Consider the following 21,657-nt stretch of genomic DNA (forward strand, 5'->3'; position numbering starts at 1 on the left):
ACATTGCCCAATGGATTCCATTTCTTTTCCCTTCAGTAGCTTCTTTCATGATATATTTTAGTGCCAAGAGGGAAAGAAAAAGGTGATAGCAAGCAGCCTTGTTTTACTCCAGTTTGAACATCAAAACCCTCGCTGAGCTTGCCTTCATGTATTACTCTGTATTTCATGTTGTTATCGGAGTTACTGATGATGTTTATGAAAGGTTGTGGTATTCCATAGTTTCCTAGGTTGTTTCAAAGGATTTTTCTGTCCAAGCTGTCGAATGCCTTTTCGAAGTCAACGAAGTCAATCAGTAACGAGGTGTTCCACTCTAAAGACTGTTCAATTATTACGCGTAGTGTGACTATCTGGTCTATGCATGATCGGTCTTTCCTAAATCCTCCTTGCTGTTCACGAAGTTTTTCGTCTATAGCCTTATGAAGTCGTATAAGGAGAACTCTATGCAGTACCTTTGCTGCCACTGATAGTATTGCAATTCCTCTGTATTTTTTGCATACTTTAAGGTTGCCTTTCTTTAAAAGTTTTATTAGGTGGTCCTCATTCCATTCTTGAGGCATTTTGCCTTGCTGCCATATATCACGGAATAGTTTATGTAAGAGGTTAGCTGTTAGGTCTGGGCTGGCCTAAATGGCTTCTGGTGGAATGTTGTCCGGACATGCTGCCTTTCCTGACTTCAACCTTTTTTACAGCTTGTTTAATTTCTACGTTTGTTGGTAGGTTAAGGTTTATATGAAGCTCTTCATCTGCTTTGTTGATAACTGGTATATTAGCTGGAGGTTGTCTATTCAGATGTTCTTTGAAGTATTCGACCCATCTAGCAATCTGTTCTTCAATAGTGGTAAGGAACTTCCCATTTTTGTCTTTATCTTGTTGACCGGTTTGTCTAAATTTGCCAGTAAGTGTTTTGGTGGTATCATACAGATCTTTCATGTTTCTCATGTTTGCAGCTTCCTCAGGTTGTGAGACAAGATTTTCAATTCATGCTCTTTTATCTTTTCTTATACACTGTATAACTTTCTAGTTTTGCTTCTATTCAATTTGTCTTTTTTCTGTTTTCTCTCATTAACTTTCCTAAGAGTGGCTGGTGTAATCCATTCTTTTTGAGTGTGTCTTATTCTACAAAGAGTGTTTTCACATGTGCTGTCTTTTTGCTGGTTTAAATTCCATTTAAGGTGTTATAAAACATGTCCTTTTCATTTTCATCGGCATTATTTGTTGGTGCATAGCACTGTATAAATTTTGCTCTTATTCGCTTATGCTTTGTTTGAAATGTTGCTGTTATTATTCTTGAACTAATAGGTCCCCAAGATATAAGTGGCCTTTTGGCTTCCTTTGACATCATCATGGCAACTCCTTCTGTATGTGGACTACCATCCTCTTGGTGTCCAGAATATAAATTAGTCTCACCAGTTGCAAACACTGCCTTACCAGTTGAAATCCATCGAGTCTCGCTCAACCCTTGTATTTCTATGTTGTACTTTCCTTTGTAATTTCATTGGCAATGTTTGCTGCTTTGCCACTTTGGTACATGGTTCTTACATTTGGTACAATGTTGAGGAAGTCCTTTGTAGACGAAACGAGCGTCTGGCGTATATAATTGTTATTCTAGTGTCTATAGTGAGTATTTATATCAAATTGGCATTTCCCTGTCTGGTGTATGCATTGAGCAGTTTTCGTTACTGTGACAGCTAGCAATGTCCTTCATCATTCTCGGTTTTGTAAGAGATCAAAGCAGAGTTGAAAATGAACAGAAATATTATGAAATTGTCTCAGCCGGTTTTTTAAGTGCATTTTATTATTTTTATATATGATAGGGTTTGTCGATTTATAAAGTCATATTTTCATACGAACGATAACGAAATAAGAAAAAAACAAAAGGACCAAAAATAAAGGCTGCACTAAATGAGAATCGGAGCTTGTCAAAGTAAAAAACTGATGTGATACTTTGGTTCACTATTGTTTTGTATCACCCTTTCAACAGTATTGATAGTTTAGTTTAAACATATTTATTTATAGTGGATTGGGAAACAAGTTTTGCAACTTATATTAATCCCTTTCCACTTTGCGGTATTGATGCACCCTTTATTTTTTTATTACAGTGAAACACGTATATTTCATGTTTGTGTATAAGATAAACATATGCATTAACAAATAATTAAAATTTATATAGGTCAAATGGTGAGAAAATAGCTATAGGGTGTAATGATACGTTTAAATGATACTGCTTGACATGAAATTTTAAAGTAATCTTTTTTAGTCACAGGACACACAGTGTATTCACTCAATCAGATATTGAATGTACAAATACGTTTTAACCCTTGAACCCCCAATCCCGCCTGTAGGCGTGATGGCGACAACCTTTCTTTGATGGTCCGTATGACCCTCCATACCTTTTTGGAACTGCCCAATCTGAACTGTCATGATGGCAGGAACTTCAACCAAACAGTGCATGGTCCAAAAACTCTTCTCATACGTCGGTTTATGAACATATGGCACTTTGAAAGCTGTTTAAGAGTTAAACATAGGAAAAACGTGAAAAGTAGCCAAAATCAGGTGGGGATGGGCATCTTTTGATTGCCACTACGTGACTGGTAGTCACTGTAGGTATACACTATTATCGTAAATGCATGCATAGGTGGTATAGGAACACAAAGAGGCATAATATGGCCAAAAGGAAACTAAAATTGAGAATGGAAATGGGGAATGTGTCAAAGAGACAACAACCCGACCAAATAAAAAAAAAACAACAGCAGAAGGTCACCAACAGGTCTTCAATGTAGCGAGAAATTTCCGCACCCGGAGGCGTCCTTCAGCTGGCCCCTAACAAATATATACTAGTTCAGTGATAATGAACGCCATAATAATTTCCAAATTGTACACAAGAAACTAAAATTAAAAAAATTAAAGAATAACAAAGGCCAGAGGCTCCTGACTTGGGACAGGCGCAAAAAATCTGTAAAATCTAGGTCACCATTTTGTCAAAAATCCGTAAAAACACACATTTAGGCAGACCTGACTTGACAATAATAAGGCGCCAGCAAGACACTTAAGTCCCATATACTCCCAGTAAGTTTGAATGAACTGCAGTAACCATAGGGAAAGACTTGATTGACAGAGAAACACAGTCTGGTCAATGCTCACCTCTCAAGGTCGTTTTAAAATTGAAAAATAGACGGAAAATGACAATTTGTCAGTGTGTGTGGGTTCAAACCCACGAGAAAAATCTCTTAAAGGGCGAATGAGTTAAAGTAAAATTTGAATTTTTGACAATCCTATACTTATTCTCCTGTCTTAACTGCACTTGTTTTTCATGATAAAAATTAACTTATGTTTGAACATAAGAAAGAACAAACTTTATTGGTGATTGATTTCTGATTTTTATTTTATTAAATGTTGTATTTGATGAATGACTGAAACAATGTAACGAAGAATGTATACCTTATTTACTTTATCTGGATCTATATTTCCTCTTTCTAATATCAATTCAACCATTTTGACGTGTGCACCTCTTACAGCTATGTGTAAAGGAGTGTCGCCGTTGGTCTGAAATAAAAGAAATAAATAAGTTTAATTCAATTGTATATATATGTCGTGTATAATTGTACAGTTGTGTGCGATTTTGTACAGGTTATAACATGTACAAAAATATTGTACATGTTATAACTTGTATAATGCAAATATACAAGTTATAACATGTACAAAAGTACATCGTAGATGTTATAACCTGTACAAATAATTGCTTAAAAATGGTTTTAACTTTAAAATCGAAAAATAAGGATATGTTTCTATTATCCACACATATGTTATTAACCTCAAAAATATTTTCATAACTTTTTTTATTATTCCTTCATGTTAGTGTGTTTTGTCCTTTTTTGATACAGTTAATGTCCAAGGGTCGGTTTTACAAAGCATTCATAAGACCTGTCATAAGATATTTCTTTAGGACATGTCTTATGATCCTCTTATGACTATCTATGGAATATCTTTATTTGATGAATTATAATAGTGAGTGTCCACTTTGAAGGCAATAGTAAAATACTTTCATTCTAGTTGACACTAAAAGACATAATAGGATGGCCAGGATAGACTTGTCTACAAATAGAATTGGGAATGGAAATGGGGTATGTGTCTAAAAGACAACAACCCGCCCATGGAGCAGACAACATTCAAAGGCCACACATACATGCTTTCAAAGTAGAGAATATATATTTAAAAAATCAAAATCATATTAGCCTCATGCAATGATCTTATAGTTTGTAAAACAAAATTGAGATATAAATTTACATAAGTCATGCTGAAGGCCAAAAATGTTGAAGAGTAGATCCAAAGATATTGATAATGAAGCGTGGTCCGATGAAAACTATTTCAGCTCTCTCTTGCTTTTACAGAGTAAGCATATAAGACATTGTTTTAGTCTTGCCATGCTATAAAACGAGATGGAGGAGTAGTACCCAAAATTATTAGGCATTGTTCTTATTTTTTTTGGAAGAATTTAGTTACTTGTATCTAATGTAATTGTTTTTGAGGAATGCAAGCTTTTAGTAAATAGTGTGACACTTATATTTAAGCCATGATGGACTGCATTAAACATACAATTACATGAAAACACATTTTGCCAACATGAGTCATGAAACAAATATTTCTTAAACTTTGTGATCATTGTCATCTACAGAACAAGACACGTTCTGGCCTATTTATTGTTGTTCTTTATGCATTAGTGAATTTAAATGTATAATTTACTTTATTAAGGTTTACCTTTATTTTTGTACAAGTTAAAACCATTTTTAAGCAATATTTTGTACAGGTTATAACATGTATGAGGTACTTTTGTACATGTAATAACTTGTATTTTTGCATTATACAAGTTATAACATGTACAACATTTTTGTACATGTTATAACCTGTACAAAATCGCAACTTGTACACGACATATATAGGTAAACCAACATTTAAAAGTGTCATAAAATGAAGGCAAAAAGAAAGTTAAATCAATTCTGATAAAATTTTTTTATATAAATGAGGCCGTTAGTTTTCTCGTTTGAATTATTTAACATTGTCGTATCGAGGCCTTGATATAAAGTACAACAGATGGAATGTCATCAACACAAAGCAAAAAAATAATAATTAAGTTCCTGCATATACATGTGATTTTTTTTTCAGCATAGCATTTTTTCGATTGCCAGAACTGCAACGTTATACCCTTTTCCCCTGATAACATACCTCTGATGACAGAGAGAAACTGTAAACATGATCAACCTTTTTTGTCTACAATTACTTTGTTGAATTGAAAACAAATACTATCATGACTATTTTCATTTTCGTTGGTAAAATTTAAAAATAGCTTCAGGTGAAGATCGTTCATCTATAAGAGTTCTTATGAATTCCCCTTTGCAGATATAAATCAGGAAAGCAAATATGAAGTACCTGTTTACTAATAATATTGTGTTCCTTTTGAAAAAAAGTCTCTCTAGCTGAATGTTACTGAGTAGACGAACGTATTTGATTAAATGTATAGACATTGTATTTAATGAATGACTGAAACAATGTAACAACGAATGCATACCTTATTCGATGTATCTGGATCTATATCTCCTCTTTCTAATAACAATTGGACCATGTCGGGTTTTTTTTCTCTTACAGCTATGTGTAAGGGTGTGTCGCCGTTGGTCTAAAATTTAAAAAAATATATGTTTAAATCACTTGTATATAGGTTCACCAGTATTTAAAATTGTTTTACAATGCATTTAAAAAAAACATTAAATTAATTCAGACTTGTAATGAAAAATCAAATTGGGATGTGTATCATGAATATCGCCTTTTACAAGGAATAGCATTTCATACATTCAAATGAAGTCGATGACAAAGAATGCATTGATGTAAAGTACAACATATGAAATGTCATCAAACACTAAGCGAAACATTAATAAAGTACGATTCCCCGAACTAGAAATTAAAGAAACAACAGATACGGCCTCCTCCGCCTTTTTTTTTAGATATACGAATTTGGCATACACAGTCATATCAGTACCATAATCTATGACAAACGAGACGATTTAATTTTGAAATCATAAATTTCCCTCACCTTTGTTGTATTATACTAACTGATAAATATTCCGTATCAACTTTTTGTATAATCGACTTTTTGTGTTTCTTTAATTCTGATAACATGACCATGTACTTTAAAAGATCCCGTCATTATGTTATTGTTCAATTATATGCATTATGTTTTGTTCTATTATAAACTTGAAAATTCTTTGAACGACAAACGACAAACCTATTTTACTCGCGTAAAGGTATTAAATGATGATTCTGAAAACTTCTAAAGAACTTCTGGACAAAGGAGAAGGTAAGACCACTTTTTGGCCCCAAAATATAGCAGTTTTACAAAATTGTTTAAATGTTAACTTTAAGTTATTAATTGGACAGAAGAATATTTCTGTTACATAAATATGTGCTGTTTTTTAAAATACAATGCACATATATCGGGAACTGACGCCAAAACGTGATAAATCACTGAAATCTTCACAATTCCAGCATTAAAAATTAAAATTTAGACAGTTTTGGTGTAAAACGAAAACGGCCGCATTCGTGTTCATCCTTAATATTGAAATGTAAGTTGTATTTGATGATAATACATAACATATATAAAGGTTAAGGATGAACACGAATGCGGCCATTTTCATTTTTCACAAAAACCGACTGAAAAGTTTTTCGGCTCTTTTGGAAGCTTTTTCATATTTGAGCTAGAATCGGATCGTTTTTAATGACACAATCAGTTAAAATCGTTCACTTAAACTAATAGAATCAAATAAAATAGACACTTAAGTGTTTAAAAAGTGGTCAAAATCTTCCGTCAGATGAACCTGAAATTTGAGGTCAAAATCGATCCTTACCGGACCTACTCCTTTAAATCTCTGTCTATTTCTAAAATTAACTCTAAAATAACTTTTGATTTTTCAACCCTGTATATCACTTCTCCCAATGTGACATCATAATTATTTTGAATAAACATTGAACGACAAAATGTTTTCCTATGTGATTATATAAACAAATTCATTCAAAGGCTAAACCAGTTCAATGTACTGCATAAATCTGTTACACACAGTAGTATAAGTAATTAAACTGCAGAAAATTATTTAAACGAGGATAGTCAGCAACATGGAAAAGATCAAAATAAACGACAGAGTAAAGCTTTTAACCCGTCATTATTTCTATTTAGAAGATATTTTTCAAATCCAAAACATCGCCACTCTTAATAATCTGAATCAATTTCGTGGTTAAAAACTGGAAAAATTGACATCATTTGAATGAAATGTGTTGAACTGTTACCACCGGTTGAAGTTATGTAATGTTAACAAGACAAGGAGTGACGGGTATGTTCTACATAGTTATGTCCCTATGGTTTTTGCGTCACATTTATTGATATCGCAGCCAATGACAAGATTTAGAATTCAATTGGGTGAGTTATTGTCAGGCTGGGGTACTACCCGCTGTTTTGTTGGAAGTCAACTGAGCTCGTCTTTTGATTTATCAAACTTCAAAAAGTAAACAATTATTTTAACAAATTGTTGGCAGTCGTCATACAAAAGTTATTCTGATGAACAAATAAACATCAAATACTGTTGAATAATAATGTGTTTTTGGTAGATATATCGTCTGAAGCACAACCTATGAGTTTGTTTACAAACTAATTAGAGCTCAATCACGCAATATTCGATTAAGTCCATTTTTTCTGGGAAACCGATAAAAGAAACTCTTCAATGTCAATGGCTTTCTCACTGCTATGATAAAGCTGCAGTTTAGATTTTACATTTGGATTTAAGAACTGAAGAGTGTATTTGAAAATTAAAATTCAGAATATAAAAGACATGTGTTTACATATCAGATTTGTCAGTGGTATACTTATTGTATAATCTCCAAGGTGTGTTAAAACTGCAATATGTTTTATCCAATTGAACTTTGGCTTCTCAATCTAAAACTCACAGTATTTGAGACGGAAGTTTACAGAATTTATATTGTTGTGCACGATGTGCAAGAATATGTTCATATAATATGTATAAATAATGTTGAAATGAACCTTGCATAAATATAATTCATAGAGTAAAGGTACCACAGACGTTGTGAACACCGTATCTGCAACTGATATTTTCTCGCAAAACACGAAATATAAGAAGTCAGTGCTTTTCCCCTTTAATCTTTATGTCATTTATAAGGCATACAACTGATTATAACTGTCATAACGAGTACGAATTTGATATCGCTTGATATAAACTCTATTTATTTAATTTAACATATTCAAAAGCGGCGAGTGTATAATTGATTTAATTTAACTGCTTTAATTAAATAAGCGGTATGCAGCTGTGATCACATGTGTTAGTTTAAAGAAATGTTTCAATTAATATACCTTATTCTTTTGATTGGGATCTATATTTGATGTGTTGAGTAACAGTTTGACAATTTCTACTTTCCCACTTGTAGCAGCTATGTGTAACAAAGAGTCCCCATCCTGAAAAAAAACAATTCTTCCTATGTGACGTTTACATTTTCTGACGTTAGACACGCGAAGCAATGAATGTGTTTTTTTTAAATTTGATAGATGCTTTTGTGCTTTTTTGTAAAATAGTGTTTGTTTTGAGATTGTTACGCTGTGATGACTGCTGTACTCATATTTTGACTTTAATCTATTATGTCTGTTTTGTTCACTCATCATCTTTGTTAACATAACGAAATTTGATGCGACTGTCATTTTTGTGAGAGGTTTAGCGCTACAAAACCAGGTTCAATCCACCATTTTGTACATTTGAAAATGCCTGTTCCAAGTAAGGAATATGAAACTAGTTTTCCATTCGTTTGATGTGTTTTGTCATTCGATTTTGCAATTTGATTAGGGACTTTACGATTAAATTTTTCTCGGAGTTCAGTGTTTTTGTGATTTTACTTTTTATTGTTTTTTCTAATTGACAAGTTGACACACTTCAGGTGAATATTTATAAACGCATATAATGACTGTGATCATTAGGCTAAAACATGGCTTTAAACAGAGATAAGCTTATTTTTGACACTTTGCATGTGTGCGAGACTTTTATTTAGACAATATTTTATTGCCCAACTGAAACTGCTTGAAAATGTGAAAAGTGGGACACTTCCAGACATTTATTTAAGGGCATACGATACAGTTTTGATCCTGTATTTACAAGTTCGTGAAAATTTGCATGTAGGCTATTTTTTACCTGATTAAATCAAATATGTAATTAAAAATATACCTTCATGTGCTACTTTTTGAGTAAAATGAGGTCGACATTTTGTATATTTGCTCAAAATTCACATTTATGGCCGTAATTTCTTTTTCGAATGAATGACATAACTTTTTTGTTATAAAAGATAAACACAAATTGTTTTTTGTTAAATAATCGGTAATTTCTGTATTTTATAAGTCTCCTAAAAAATTATGCATTTTTTATTCAGAAATAACTCATATTTATCAAATGTTCATGAATTGAGGAAAATACGTCATTTTTTTATGCATATTTATCAAAATTAGAAAAAATCCTCTATTTACAGTTTTATAAAATTTGGGTCACATAATCTCCCTGCAAAATGAAACAAACTGCTGTTTTAGAAAATAGGGGTCCATGAACTCGTTTTCAAATTAAATCAGTTTGAATAATAAAAATCAGTCTAAAAATGCATCTTTTCCCGATATGTCACAGTTTGACGTCGCGAAAATAACATTTTACGTTAGCAACGTGATTACCTCCCCTGTAACTGTATCGTATGCCCTTAAGTCAATTATGAAAGCAAATTCAAAGTTAAACTAGTTTCAATGTACTACATAAATCTGTTACACACAGCAGTATAAGTAATTAACTGCAGAAAAATATTTCAACGAGGATATTCAGTAACATGGAAAAGATTAAAATAAACGACTGAGTAAAGCTTTTTAACCCGTCTTTATTTCTATATAGAATATATTTTCTATATCCAGAAACATCGCCATACTTAATAATCTGAATCAATTTCGTGGTTAAAAACTAGAAAAAAAGTTTGGCAGTCGTGTGGCAAAAGCTATTCTGATGAAAAATAGACATCAAATACTGTTGATTAAGAACGTGTTTTTGGTAGATTTTTTATAAATTATGTTTAAATGAACATGTATAAATATAATTCATAGGGTAAGGGTACCACATACGTTATGAACACCGTATATGCAACTGATATTTTCTCGCAAAACACGAAATATCAGAAATCATTGATTTTCCAATTTAATAGTTGTATCATTAATAAGGCATACAACTGACCATAACTGTCCTAACAAGTGAGAATTTGATAGCGCTTATTAGAACCTCTAGTTATTTAATTTCAATATATTAATAAACGGCGTGTGTATTATAACTGTCTTAATTTAATAAGCGGTATACAGTTATCAATTGTGTTAATTTAAAGGAATTATTCAACTACTTTACCTCATTCTTTTGATTGAGATTTATATTTGATGTGTTGAGTAACAGTTTGACCATTTCTACTTCTCCACTTCTAGCAGCTTTGTGTAGAAAAGTGTCCCCATCCTAAAAAAAAACAGTTGGAATTTTTGGTCCTAAATGCTTTTCAACTTTTTACTTGTTTCGCTTTATAACTATTTTGACATGATCGTCACTAATGAGTCTTATGTAGACGAGACGCGTGTCTGGTGTATTAAACTATATTAAATTTAATACTGGTACCTTCGATAACCTTCCCAACAGTTATTTAACATATTAAATAAATTAAATAAAATAGTAAACACAGTTTATATAATATATAAGTTTTGTGTATACGGTATGTTGTCAATAGTTTTCAAAGGTACCAGGATTATAATTTAGTACGCCAGACGCCCGTTTCGTCTACATAAGACTTATCAGTGACGCTCATATCAACATATTTTGAAAGCCAAACAAGTACAAAGTTGAGGAGCATTGAGGATACACAAATTGTGAGTATCGAGTTTGATTGCTGACTAAACTTGGTTCCACCTCACTCGGTTATCCAATTGATTGATTTTTTTTCATAAAACCACCATTGCCCAAACAGCACTTTGAATTCCTTGTGGAGATTGTACGTCTGGCTATCGTTTAACAAAGAATCGCACGATTTACAGTTACGATTAAACTTACGCTAAGCGTCAGATTTTACCTATGAGTGTTTCACAAAGGTGATGTAAACGTAACGTCAACTTACGATTATAATATAAAAAAAATTAGTGCTTTCTTTGACAGCCGTGTTCATGTCTATAAAAAGAATAATTCTTTCTAAACCAGGAAGAAAATTCATATAATCGTATTTTGAAAAAGTTATCAGGGTTTTTTTTAGGTTTATTCATGTACGCATTGTCAATGTCAAACCTAGTTATTTTGTTTTGATTTTATAAGAAAAATTAATTGGAGGTGGGTTTTTTGTCATGCGCGGTCTGTTTTTGCTGTTGTTGAAGAATGATGAAGTCATAAAAAAACAGTCAAATTCATTGGCACTTTTTTACTAGAAATTATAAGTTTCTTTAAATATTATTTATTAACAGGTATAAAATGTGTTAATCTGATGTACAGTAGTTGTCGTTTGTTTATGTAATATATACGTGTTTCTCGTTTCTCGTTTTGTTTATATAGATTAGACCGTTGGTTTTCCCGTTTGAATGGTTTTACACTAGTAATTTTTGGGCCCTTTATAGCTTGTTGTTCGGTGTGAGCCAAGGCTCCGTGTTGAAGGCCGTACTTTAACCTATAATGGTTTACTTTTTAAATTGTTATTTGGATGGAGAGTTGTCTCATTGGCACTCACACCACATCTTCCTATATCTAATCATTGTGATAGTTCAAGTTCTGATGCATGTCTAGGCTTCTTCTTTTTGTTTAAAGAGGAACCCACTGGCAAGATAACATTCAATTATGGAAATTTAAAAAGTATATGCATATTTTTATTTCACATTTTATACCGCTATGCTGTGCATTTGTCACTGTATCATCCAACAAATATCATGAATAGTCATCAGGAGATTAAAAAAGAATAAAAGCATACGAGTGAACGGTTTTTTATTATCATCTTGTTTTGTATCTGCAAGGGGTTGTATTTTTTTCAAATCACTTATTCATTTGGGTCATGATTAATTTTTTATTTGTGTATATATAAAGGGCGAATCTTAAATCTCACTGATGCACACCCCTTTGTCTCAATTTATTTACGATTTACGCTATGATCGTGAATAAAGAGCTACTCTAAAAAAAAGGTATCAAGAACATAATCTTTATAAATTTTGCTCATTATTCTCTATTCTGCAAGTTAATCTCTTTATATTAACTCCATTCATACCTTCATATAGCTTTATTTTAATTACAAGACCAGTTAGCAATTTGTCTCTAATCATTAATGTTGAATAAATAAATCGACACATAAACAAGACTCGGCGTATGCATATATATATCTATATTAAACTAATCCCCAATCGCTGTTTTATGTATTCATGTTAATATTGCATATTTGTTAAACAATTCTCTGCATAATGATCATGCGCACTAAGTTTTATTTTGATGTAATCTCAGAGAAAATAAAAAATTTTTCACTTCTGTCTTCAGGTTGCATTTCTGTAAATATTGACAATGCAATTTCCCATAGGAACTCCTTTTACGGCTAATACTGTACCACTTTTACTATGAGGTTTTGAAAAAAATCTTATCCTAGAATTGAGAGTTCATATGCACCACATATTTTCAACGTTTATATGCCCTGAACTTCTCACTTAAACTTACACTAATTTTCTTAACTACCCCTACCTCGAATGAAAGGTTACCACAGATTTCAATGTTAACAATATGCACGTGTTTATTTACTGGTATCATTCCTAAGTTCTGTCTCTGCGATATGGAACACAGAGAGCATAACTGGGAACCAGTATGTAAACAAAATTAATTTTCTATGAATATTCCATTTCTCCCCAAAAGAGGCGTGTTTTGAGCAACAGCTGTATTTACAAAGTGCAACCTATACGGACATTTAATCAAATAGAAAACTCTCTAAAATCATATTTCAATTTTTTAAAGAATTTGAATTTTTTTTTTTTAATTATTTCCAGCTTACCCTTTTTGCATATTTTTTGATAAAAATGCCTAAAACCTGTTAAAAACAGGTTTGCTAACATATTGAAAGCATATCAGAATATTATAAATGTAATTTTTAGCAGTCAATCATTACAACATTCAAGATTATATAAAGTATCCAATCCAGACTCTGTCTCCCGTCCACATCTTACTGTATGCCTATTTGTCAATTAAAGAACACATTTTCTGCCTCAAATGGTAAATTTAAAATTATTGTCACAACAGTATCAACTGCTACCATATGTCTGACACAATTTAGCTACTATATATACTAGAAGTGTTCAAACAAAGACATATTTGCAATAGTTGTATTTATGCAGATACCAGTCTGAGATATAAATTCACTTAAAATGTTGTAGAAATAACTGCTAGCATCTGATTTTGGCATATATTCCATTGTATTCCAAGCATAGTTATTGTTTTCTATATCAAGAACTTTAAAATCATAAAATCATAGCATTTACAATTTAAATTATTGGTTTTATGACCCAGGGGTAGGCAATTTTCTATGTTTTTTGCCCCTGAAGCCTCAAATTTCCTAAATCATTCTGCTGTTTCTAGCAATTTGGAATATTAAGTACATATTCAGGATAGAAAACACTATTGTAAGTTTTCATGAGATATTTTTGTTTTTCTAGCTTGAATTTATTATGAGGTGGTGACAAAAAAAAGATATAGGTGTTGCGGCTTACTTTTGGGTTATCGAAAGGTCACAAATATCCCATACATAATATTCAGGAAGGATGTATGAGTTTCAATGACTGCGAGGAGTAAATATAAGCACTTCTTAAAAATTCAACTTACAAAAATGCAAATATTATGAATTAATTTTGTATCCAGGACTTTAAGAAAACTATGCATACTGTAAACTGTGAATTTATGCTGAGTCATCATATGTAAGGCACAGTATTATATCAATCCTAATTAAATATTTATAAAACCTCATATTTGAGTTAATTTCTTTAAAATCTGTGAAATAAAGCAAATTTGGTTAAATTCTGAATGTTCCCCTTTTTCACCCTATACAGGTTGCATTTCTGTAAATATTGACAATGCAATTTCCCATAGGAACTCCGTTTACGGCTAAAACTGTACCACTTTTACTATGATGTTTTGAAAAAAAATCTTATCCTTGAATTGAAAGTTCATATGCACCACTTTTTTTTTCAAAGGTCAAAATATAGAGCTGTGCGGCATATTTTCAACGTTTATATGCCCTTAACTTCTATGAGTTTAAACTTACACTAATTTTCTTAACTATCCCTACCTCGAATAAAAGGTTACCACAGATTTCAATGTAAACAATATGCACGTGTTTATTTACTGGAAACATTCCCAAGTTCTGTCTATGCGATATGGAACACAGAGAGCATAACTGGGAACCAGTATGTAAACAAAATTAATTTTCTATGAATATTCAATTTCTCCTCAAAAGAGGCGTGTTTTGAGCAACAGCTGTATTTACAAAGTGCAACCTATACATTCGCCAAATGTGCCGAAGAACTATAGATTGTAATAAATAAGTTATTCCCTATAGACGGCAATAATTGTATTTTTTCCAGATGCAGACTTTTGAAAGTTGATTATTTTGACGAAAACTTGCTAGAATTACAGAAAAAATATTCCGAGAGATTATTTTTTGGTTCAAAAAAATAAAGGGTTCCGTTCCTTTTCTTAACGCAGTGTGTAGTTATGACCCATGCCTATCAATTTTACTTAATTTGAAAACATGCCTTATCTTACCGTTGATAAGACAGCTCAGTTTCGTATTGTATTAGGAAAATAATTATGTCACCCGATCGACAATATCGGGTGACATATTGCTTTTCCTCTGTTTCCTATTCTATATTATTATTATTAGGTCTTTCCACTTTTCTGTGGAAAGACCTATTGTTTTTCTTTTGATTATTTAGGTCTCTCAACCTTTTCGGTTGAAAGACCTTTAGATTTTGTTCTGATTATTAGGTTTTTCCACTGTTATGTGGAAAGACCTATTTTTTTTCTTCTGATTATTTTTTTTCCGCCTAATTTTATTCTTGCGATAAACATTTGTTTCACAATATGTCGCTTAGATATTTGGTATATGATATTGAACCGTTTTTGTGCTTTTGAAATTTACCCTGCGTAACCGAAGACTTTTCTTTGTAGGATTTATCTCCCCAAACACTGTTTCCCTTGTGTTCACAACACCTTCGCAACCGTAAAAGTTTACGACAAATTTATTTTACAAAATTGCTCGTTATATCCTTTGCATGATATGTCCTATTTTGACCGAAGCGATATGAACGCTCCATATTAGAGTTATTTCCCCTTATGCATTTGATATAAGTGATATTCGTTTCTATCTTGTAAACCATAAGTGATAGAGACCTAGGATCTTTTGATTTGAGGTTCTTGGTCCAAAAAAATTAAAATTAGGTCAAGGTCAATGGTCAAGGTCATATTCTAATTTTTAAATTTGGCTCGACAAATTATTTTTTCTAAATTGTTAGTTGCGACATGTCGTAACATGTCAATTTTGATTGCAAGGGTACGTTGAACCTGAATCTGGGTTTTCTCCCCTCTTGTATTTAAAAATTTGCGTATGGTGATATAACTCATTAACCAAATATGATTAAGACCTATGGTCTTTCGATTTGAGGTCCTTGGTTTATGACCTTGAAATTGATCTCAAGGTCAAAGCTTAATTTGACGTTATACATTTTGACCTTTGCTTTTACCTCACATGTATACATGATAAAGCCATGAGACTTTAGGCAAAAGGTATCAAACCATTTAACCTTGAAAAAAACAACCGGAAGTGACCTTGTGTTAACAGGAAGTAGCTATTTTTGGTACTTTTTTAATATAAAAGTATATAGAACCAGACATTTTTGGAATCAGTGTCAAGTAAATATTTATATATTATCGGAGGTAACAGTTTTCAAACCGGAAGTAACAAATCATCTCCTTATATTTAAAATAATGTAAAGAAACCATATATTTTCGGAATCAGCGTACAATAAGCTATCATTTAACGATTACTTAATTTTACAACTTTCATATTAAAACACATTGTTTTTGGTGTAAAGACCTTCAATTGTTCTCTGAACAATTGGTTTTTAATAATATTTTTTTTTTTCTTCCGTCTAACTTTTTTCTTGTGTATTATTGATATTTCAAAAGATGTCGCTTATATATTTGGAATATGATATCGTAAAGTTTATACGCTTTAGAAATTGACCAAGGCGTAACCAAAAACTTTACGTTGTAAGAGTTATCTCCCCAAACACTATTTTTCTTGTGGCCACTACTCCTTCGCAAAGGTAAAAGATAACGCCAAATTTATTTTACCAAATATCTCGTTACATCTTCAGGATACGGATTTTAATTTTAACCGAAGCTATCCGGAGACTCCATATGAGAGATATTCCCCCTTTTGTATATAATATAAGTGATATGCATTTCTAACTGGTAAACCATAAGTGATAGAGACCTAGGATCTTTTGATTTAAGGTCCTTGGTCCAAAAAAATGAATTAGGTCAAGGTCAAAGGTCAAGGTCATATTCGAATTTTTGAATTTGGCTTATTTCCACTTATTTCTAGATAAGAAACTGTATTAGATATCGACAAATTATTTTTTTCTAAATTGCTAGTTGCGACATGTTGTTACACGTAAATTTTGATTACAAGGGTACGTTGAACTTAAAAGGGAGTTTTCTCCCCTCTTGTATATAAAAATACACGTATTGTCATGTAACTCATTAACCAAATATAATTAAGATCTATGATCTTTTGATTTGAGGTCCTTGGTTTATGACCTTGAAATTGATCTCAAGGTCATAGCTTAATTTGATGTTCAAAATTTTGACCTTTGCTTTTACCTCATATGTATACATGATAAAGCCATGAGACTTTTGGCAAAAGGTATCAAACCCTTTAACCTTAAAAAGACAACCGGAAGTGATCCTGTGCAAACCGGAAGTCGCTATTGTTTGTACTTTATTAATATAAAAGTATATAGAACCAGATATTTTTGGAATCAGTGTCAAATAAATATTCAAATATTATCGGTAGTAAAAAAATTCAAACCGGAAGTAACAAATTATCTACCTTATTTAAAAAATATTGTATAGAAACCATATATTTATGGAATCAGCGTACTATAAGCTATCAATTGACGATTGAAATGACATTTTAAACTTAATTTTTAAACTTTCATATTAAAATACATTGTTTTTTGTGGAAAGACCTTCAATTGTTCTCTGAACAATTGGTTTTTAATTAGGTCTTTCCACTTTTCTGTGGAAAGACCTATTGTTTTTCTTCTGATTATTTTTTTTTTTTCTTCCGCCTAATTTTCTTCTTGCGATAAACATTTGTTTCGCAATATGTCGCTTAGATATTTGGTATATGATATCGAACAGTTTATGCGCTTTTGAAATTTACCCAGCGTAAACGAATACTTTTCTTTGTAGGAGTTATCTCCCCAAACACTGTTTTCCTTGTTAGCACAACTCCTTCGCAACCGTAAAATATTATGACAAATTTATTTTACAAAATTGCTCGTTATATCCTTCGCATGATTTGTCCTATTTTGACCGAAGTGATATGAACGCTCCATATGAGAGTTATTTCCCCTTATGCATTTGATATAAGTGATATGCATTTCTATCTTGTAAACCATAAGTGCTAGAGACCAAGGATCTTTTGATTTGAGTTCCTTGGTCCAAAAAAATAAAAATTAGGTCAAGGTCAAAGGTCAAGGTCATATTCTAATTTTTGAATTTGGCTTATTTCCACTAATTTCCAGAAACCGTATAAGATATCGACATATTATTTTTTCTAAATTGTTAGCTGCGACATGTCGTAACACATACATTTTGATTGCAAGGGTACGTTAAACGTAAAAGTGAGTTTTCTCCCCTCTTGTATTTAAAAATACGCGTATGGTGATATAACTGATTAACCAAATATTATTGTGACCTTGTGTAAACCGGAAGTAGCTATTTTTTGTACTTTATTAATAAAAAGTATATAGAACCAGATCATTTTGGAATCAGTGTCAATTAAATATTCAAATATTATCGGAAGTAACATTTTTCAAACCGGAAGTAACAAATTATCTCCCTTATTAAAAAAAATATTGTATAGAAACCATGTATTTCTGGAATCAGCGTACAATAACCTATCAGTTGACGATTGAAATGACATTTTAAACTTAATTTTACAACTTTCATATTAAAATACATTGTTTTCAATGGAAAGACCTTCAATTGTTCTCTGAACAATTGGTTTTTAATTATTATTATTATACTTCCACCTATTTTTGTCCGGCATTTTTCTCGGAGCCAATGGAACCAATTTTAATGATAGTTAAGTAAAATAGGGTACACAAAGTTTTGGGCAGCTGTAGGTCTTAAGACCATTAAAATGGTTGTCGTTACCATGGAAACGGAACAAATGTGAAAAATTCCAGTTTTTGGTTTTGATGAATTCTTTGGACATGCTTAAACTTAGAATCATTATATTTAAATATAATGTAGGTGCCAGGCATATCCTGGTTTTAGGTGATTTTGGCAATCATTGGAACTACTATGTTGCCATGGAAACTACACCAAAAATTTCAAAAATATCAAACTGCTTCAAATTTTTTGAAACTTCATAGTAACGATGAGCACATTGGTAGATGTGCAATTTGGCGTTGGAATTTCAAAATTGTTTGTCGTTACCATGGAAACAAGTAAAAAATGGTATTAATGCTTCAAAAACCTTAAAGTGACATTTACTTTCTTAAAATGGTAGGTCAAATCCATTGAAACTTTGATGGTATGTTCCCTCCCATGTACCAATGTGGTTTCTGCAATTAGAAATTTGGAATGGTATCTGTTGTCATAGAAACAAGGAAAAATGTCAAAAATTTTAAAAAAATCAAAATGCTCCAAACTTAATGAAACTCTGTCATATATAGATGAGACTTTTGACTTTGGAATTTTCAAAATGACTGGCGTTGCCATGGAAACTGAAGAATTGTAAAAATTTTGACAATGCTCAAAATGTACTTAAAATTTACAGAAAGATATATCGCAATGCGTTGATCTGCATTCACTGTTAAATTGTTTTCGAATGGCTGCCGCTTAGTGGCAATAGGGAAAGGGTGACATCCGCTATTGCTTGCAATAGCAATTCTAGTTTATTTTGCCTTTGGAATAATGCAAAGTGCACGAAGTCTGTAATAATAAAAAAACGGGCACACATATCAACCAATCAGGATAAGCCATACTCTTAATTCTGAATACCATAAAATCTAATGGTTTATTATAACATACATGTACAATTTTTCAACCTACGATGAATTGGTTGGTTTAGATTAACAAAAAATGTACTGCCGGATTCTCTCTCGTCACAAATAAAATCCATCGCTGAAGTGATCGTCAGTTCGGATGTATAAATACGCAGCTATTTTCGCTTGACATATGGAAAGCGATACCCTGTGCATACGAACTCCACACTCTGCTCGGTAACGATTCCTTGTTCTATCACAATTAAATTTCTGTTGGTGGACGATTGCAAAGCAACATTTCTACCATATTCAATATGCTATGTTTTATTTTAGCGTTTTTACTTGCACAATTATTTTTCCCCCGTCTAAATGTAACGTTGCAATTTCCTGCCAATTAATGTTTTGATATCTTTGTTTTTATTTGTTGATCAATGATCATTGCTTTTTTTTCATGCATAAAAGTAAAATGATCGACAATGGTAGGAATTGTCTTAGAATTGTATTGAAATTAATGGAAATATTTTGGACAAAGACAAACATATGTATAGGAACAGCTTAGAAGATAAATCGAAGATAAATCGAGAGGACCAAAATTTTAAATAACGGAAAACACACACGAGCAATAACGAAAATATCTGCCTTGGTAACTTGTTTGCTTCATTTTTATCGGGAAGTGGTCATCTGTTACCAAAGAGTTAATGCAATGACATCAAGGGGGCCTTTTAAATTGTTGGGAATTAAAGGAGGAATATGAAACTTAGTTGTAATGCCTCTTTCACATGTACCTTTATTTCGAGTTGAATTCGATCGAATGCGAATCAAATTAGCTAATCACGTCCATACACTCTTCTTTTTCAATTCGTATTGGCTGATTCGAATTATCCTATTCTCATTAGAAATACGCTTTTGTTCATACGAATGAAAATAAAATTGAGAATGGAAATGGGGAATGTGTCACAGAGACAACAACCCGACCAAATAAAAAACAACAGCAGAAAGTCACCAACAGGTAACGTCGTTTGGACAGTAAAGCGAATTTGACGCGCATTGCAATTCGAATTAGAATTGACGCTAGGACGCAAAACGTTTCGAATGCGAATTAAACTAATTCGAATTAATAAATGCGAATCGAATTCGAATTACGTGTGAACACAGCATTATTCTTCAAATGGGAGGGGTCAATAAAATGTAACTTTTAACAAGATCTTGACTTCGAGGAGAATATATTTTTCAGAAGCTAAAATGCAGTTAAGATTAATGTCATTGAGACCATATAATAATAATAATATTATTATAGTTGTGTATTTTTTTTATTTTTTTTGGTATTTGAAAGAGAGTTAAATTTATTTTCTTTCATCAAGGTGGTAACTTGAAAAAATGAAGAATTTCAAATGTTTACTTCCATCCACTTGAATATCGTCACCTTAAAAAAAATGAAAATGAGGAAACATATTTGAAGACTGCACATTTAGCATTTCGATGCCTACAATATTCTTAATATGAAAATGAAATTTGAAAAGTATATTTTTAAACATAAACAATCCCAAAATGGCAATTAAATTATCATAGTTTTCAAACCTAGAATGTTTAGAAAGATCCAAGCAGTTTTTGAGTACGGGGTTGAAGCTTACATTTTATACCTAAAAAAACGCAAACCTGATAGAGCGCATCGCAACTGGTGTAATTAGTAATTTAAATTGAAATTATTGATTCATGCCATTACATTCATGTACTTATAAATCATTGTTTTCCCAATTTTTAAACTGTTTTTTGTTTTAAAATAATCGTAATATATATTCAAGAGTTAATCTAAAAATGAGGGTACTTTCTCTAAAAATGAGGGTGCTTTTTATATGGCCTTCCAAATACCGTTTCGATCCCTAACATCACTGAAGAGACATTTATTGTCGAAATCCGGATATGGTGTACTAAAGAAATATTGACACCGAATGTTTGTGGCACAACATCCTGTCCACAAGTTAACAATTTTTTTTTTTATTTTATTTTTTTTTTTTTTCTGTGACGTATTAAATTTATAATAAGATCCATTTTGTTACAACCTGTGATCAATTTTATTTGGCAATCGCCAATGGCAGTCAGCAGGGTTAAAGAACATCAGTTGTTCGACCTGTTAGTCAAATGCGTTTTGTTTAAATATACTTTTTCACTATTTTGGTCTTTTGGAAAATGTTGTTTGTGCTGTTTTTAGACCCTTCTACAACGAAATTTGTTTGACATGCACACGTATAAAAATTGCGGTTTTTATCCAA

At 31.9% G+C, this 21,657-nt stretch overlaps 2 protein-coding genes across 2 annotated transcripts in view; both read right to left on the bottom strand.

The window, feature by feature from the left end:
* Positions 1–233: 233 nt before the first annotated feature.
* Positions 234–557, bottom strand: LOC134726183 (uncharacterized). The gene has a single exon (XM_063590583.1). The coding sequence runs from the start codon at positions 555–557 to the stop codon at positions 234–236; it is 324 nt and encodes a 107-aa protein (XP_063446653.1).
* Positions 558–600: 43 nt separating this feature from the next.
* Positions 601–21,657, bottom strand: part of LOC134726184 (ankyrin-2-like) — a 30,946-nt gene continuing 9,889 nt past the window's right edge. Inside the window, exons 2-6 of the mRNA XM_063590584.1 lie at positions 10,464–10,565; positions 8,405–8,506; positions 5,564–5,668; positions 3,439–3,543; positions 601–951 (exon numbers count right to left, since the gene is read on the bottom strand). Coding sequence (XP_063446654.1) covers positions 601–951; positions 3,439–3,543; positions 5,564–5,668; positions 8,405–8,506; positions 10,464–10,565 — 765 coding nt within the window. The remainder of the gene's footprint in view (positions 952–3,438; positions 3,544–5,563; positions 5,669–8,404; positions 8,507–10,463; positions 10,566–21,657) is intronic.

Source organism: Mytilus trossulus, chromosome 7 (assembly GCF_036588685.1).
Source record: "Mytilus trossulus isolate FHL-02 chromosome 7, PNRI_Mtr1.1.1.hap1, whole genome shotgun sequence".
Lineage (NCBI taxonomy): Eukaryota > Metazoa > Mollusca > Bivalvia > Mytilida > Mytilidae > Mytilus > Mytilus trossulus.

Bases quoted from the DNA above. Each gene is read 5' to 3' on its own strand.
- LOC134726183 (XM_063590583.1), bottom strand. From the start codon at position 557: ATGCCTCAAGAATGGAATGAGGACCACCTAATAAAACTTTTAAAGAAA.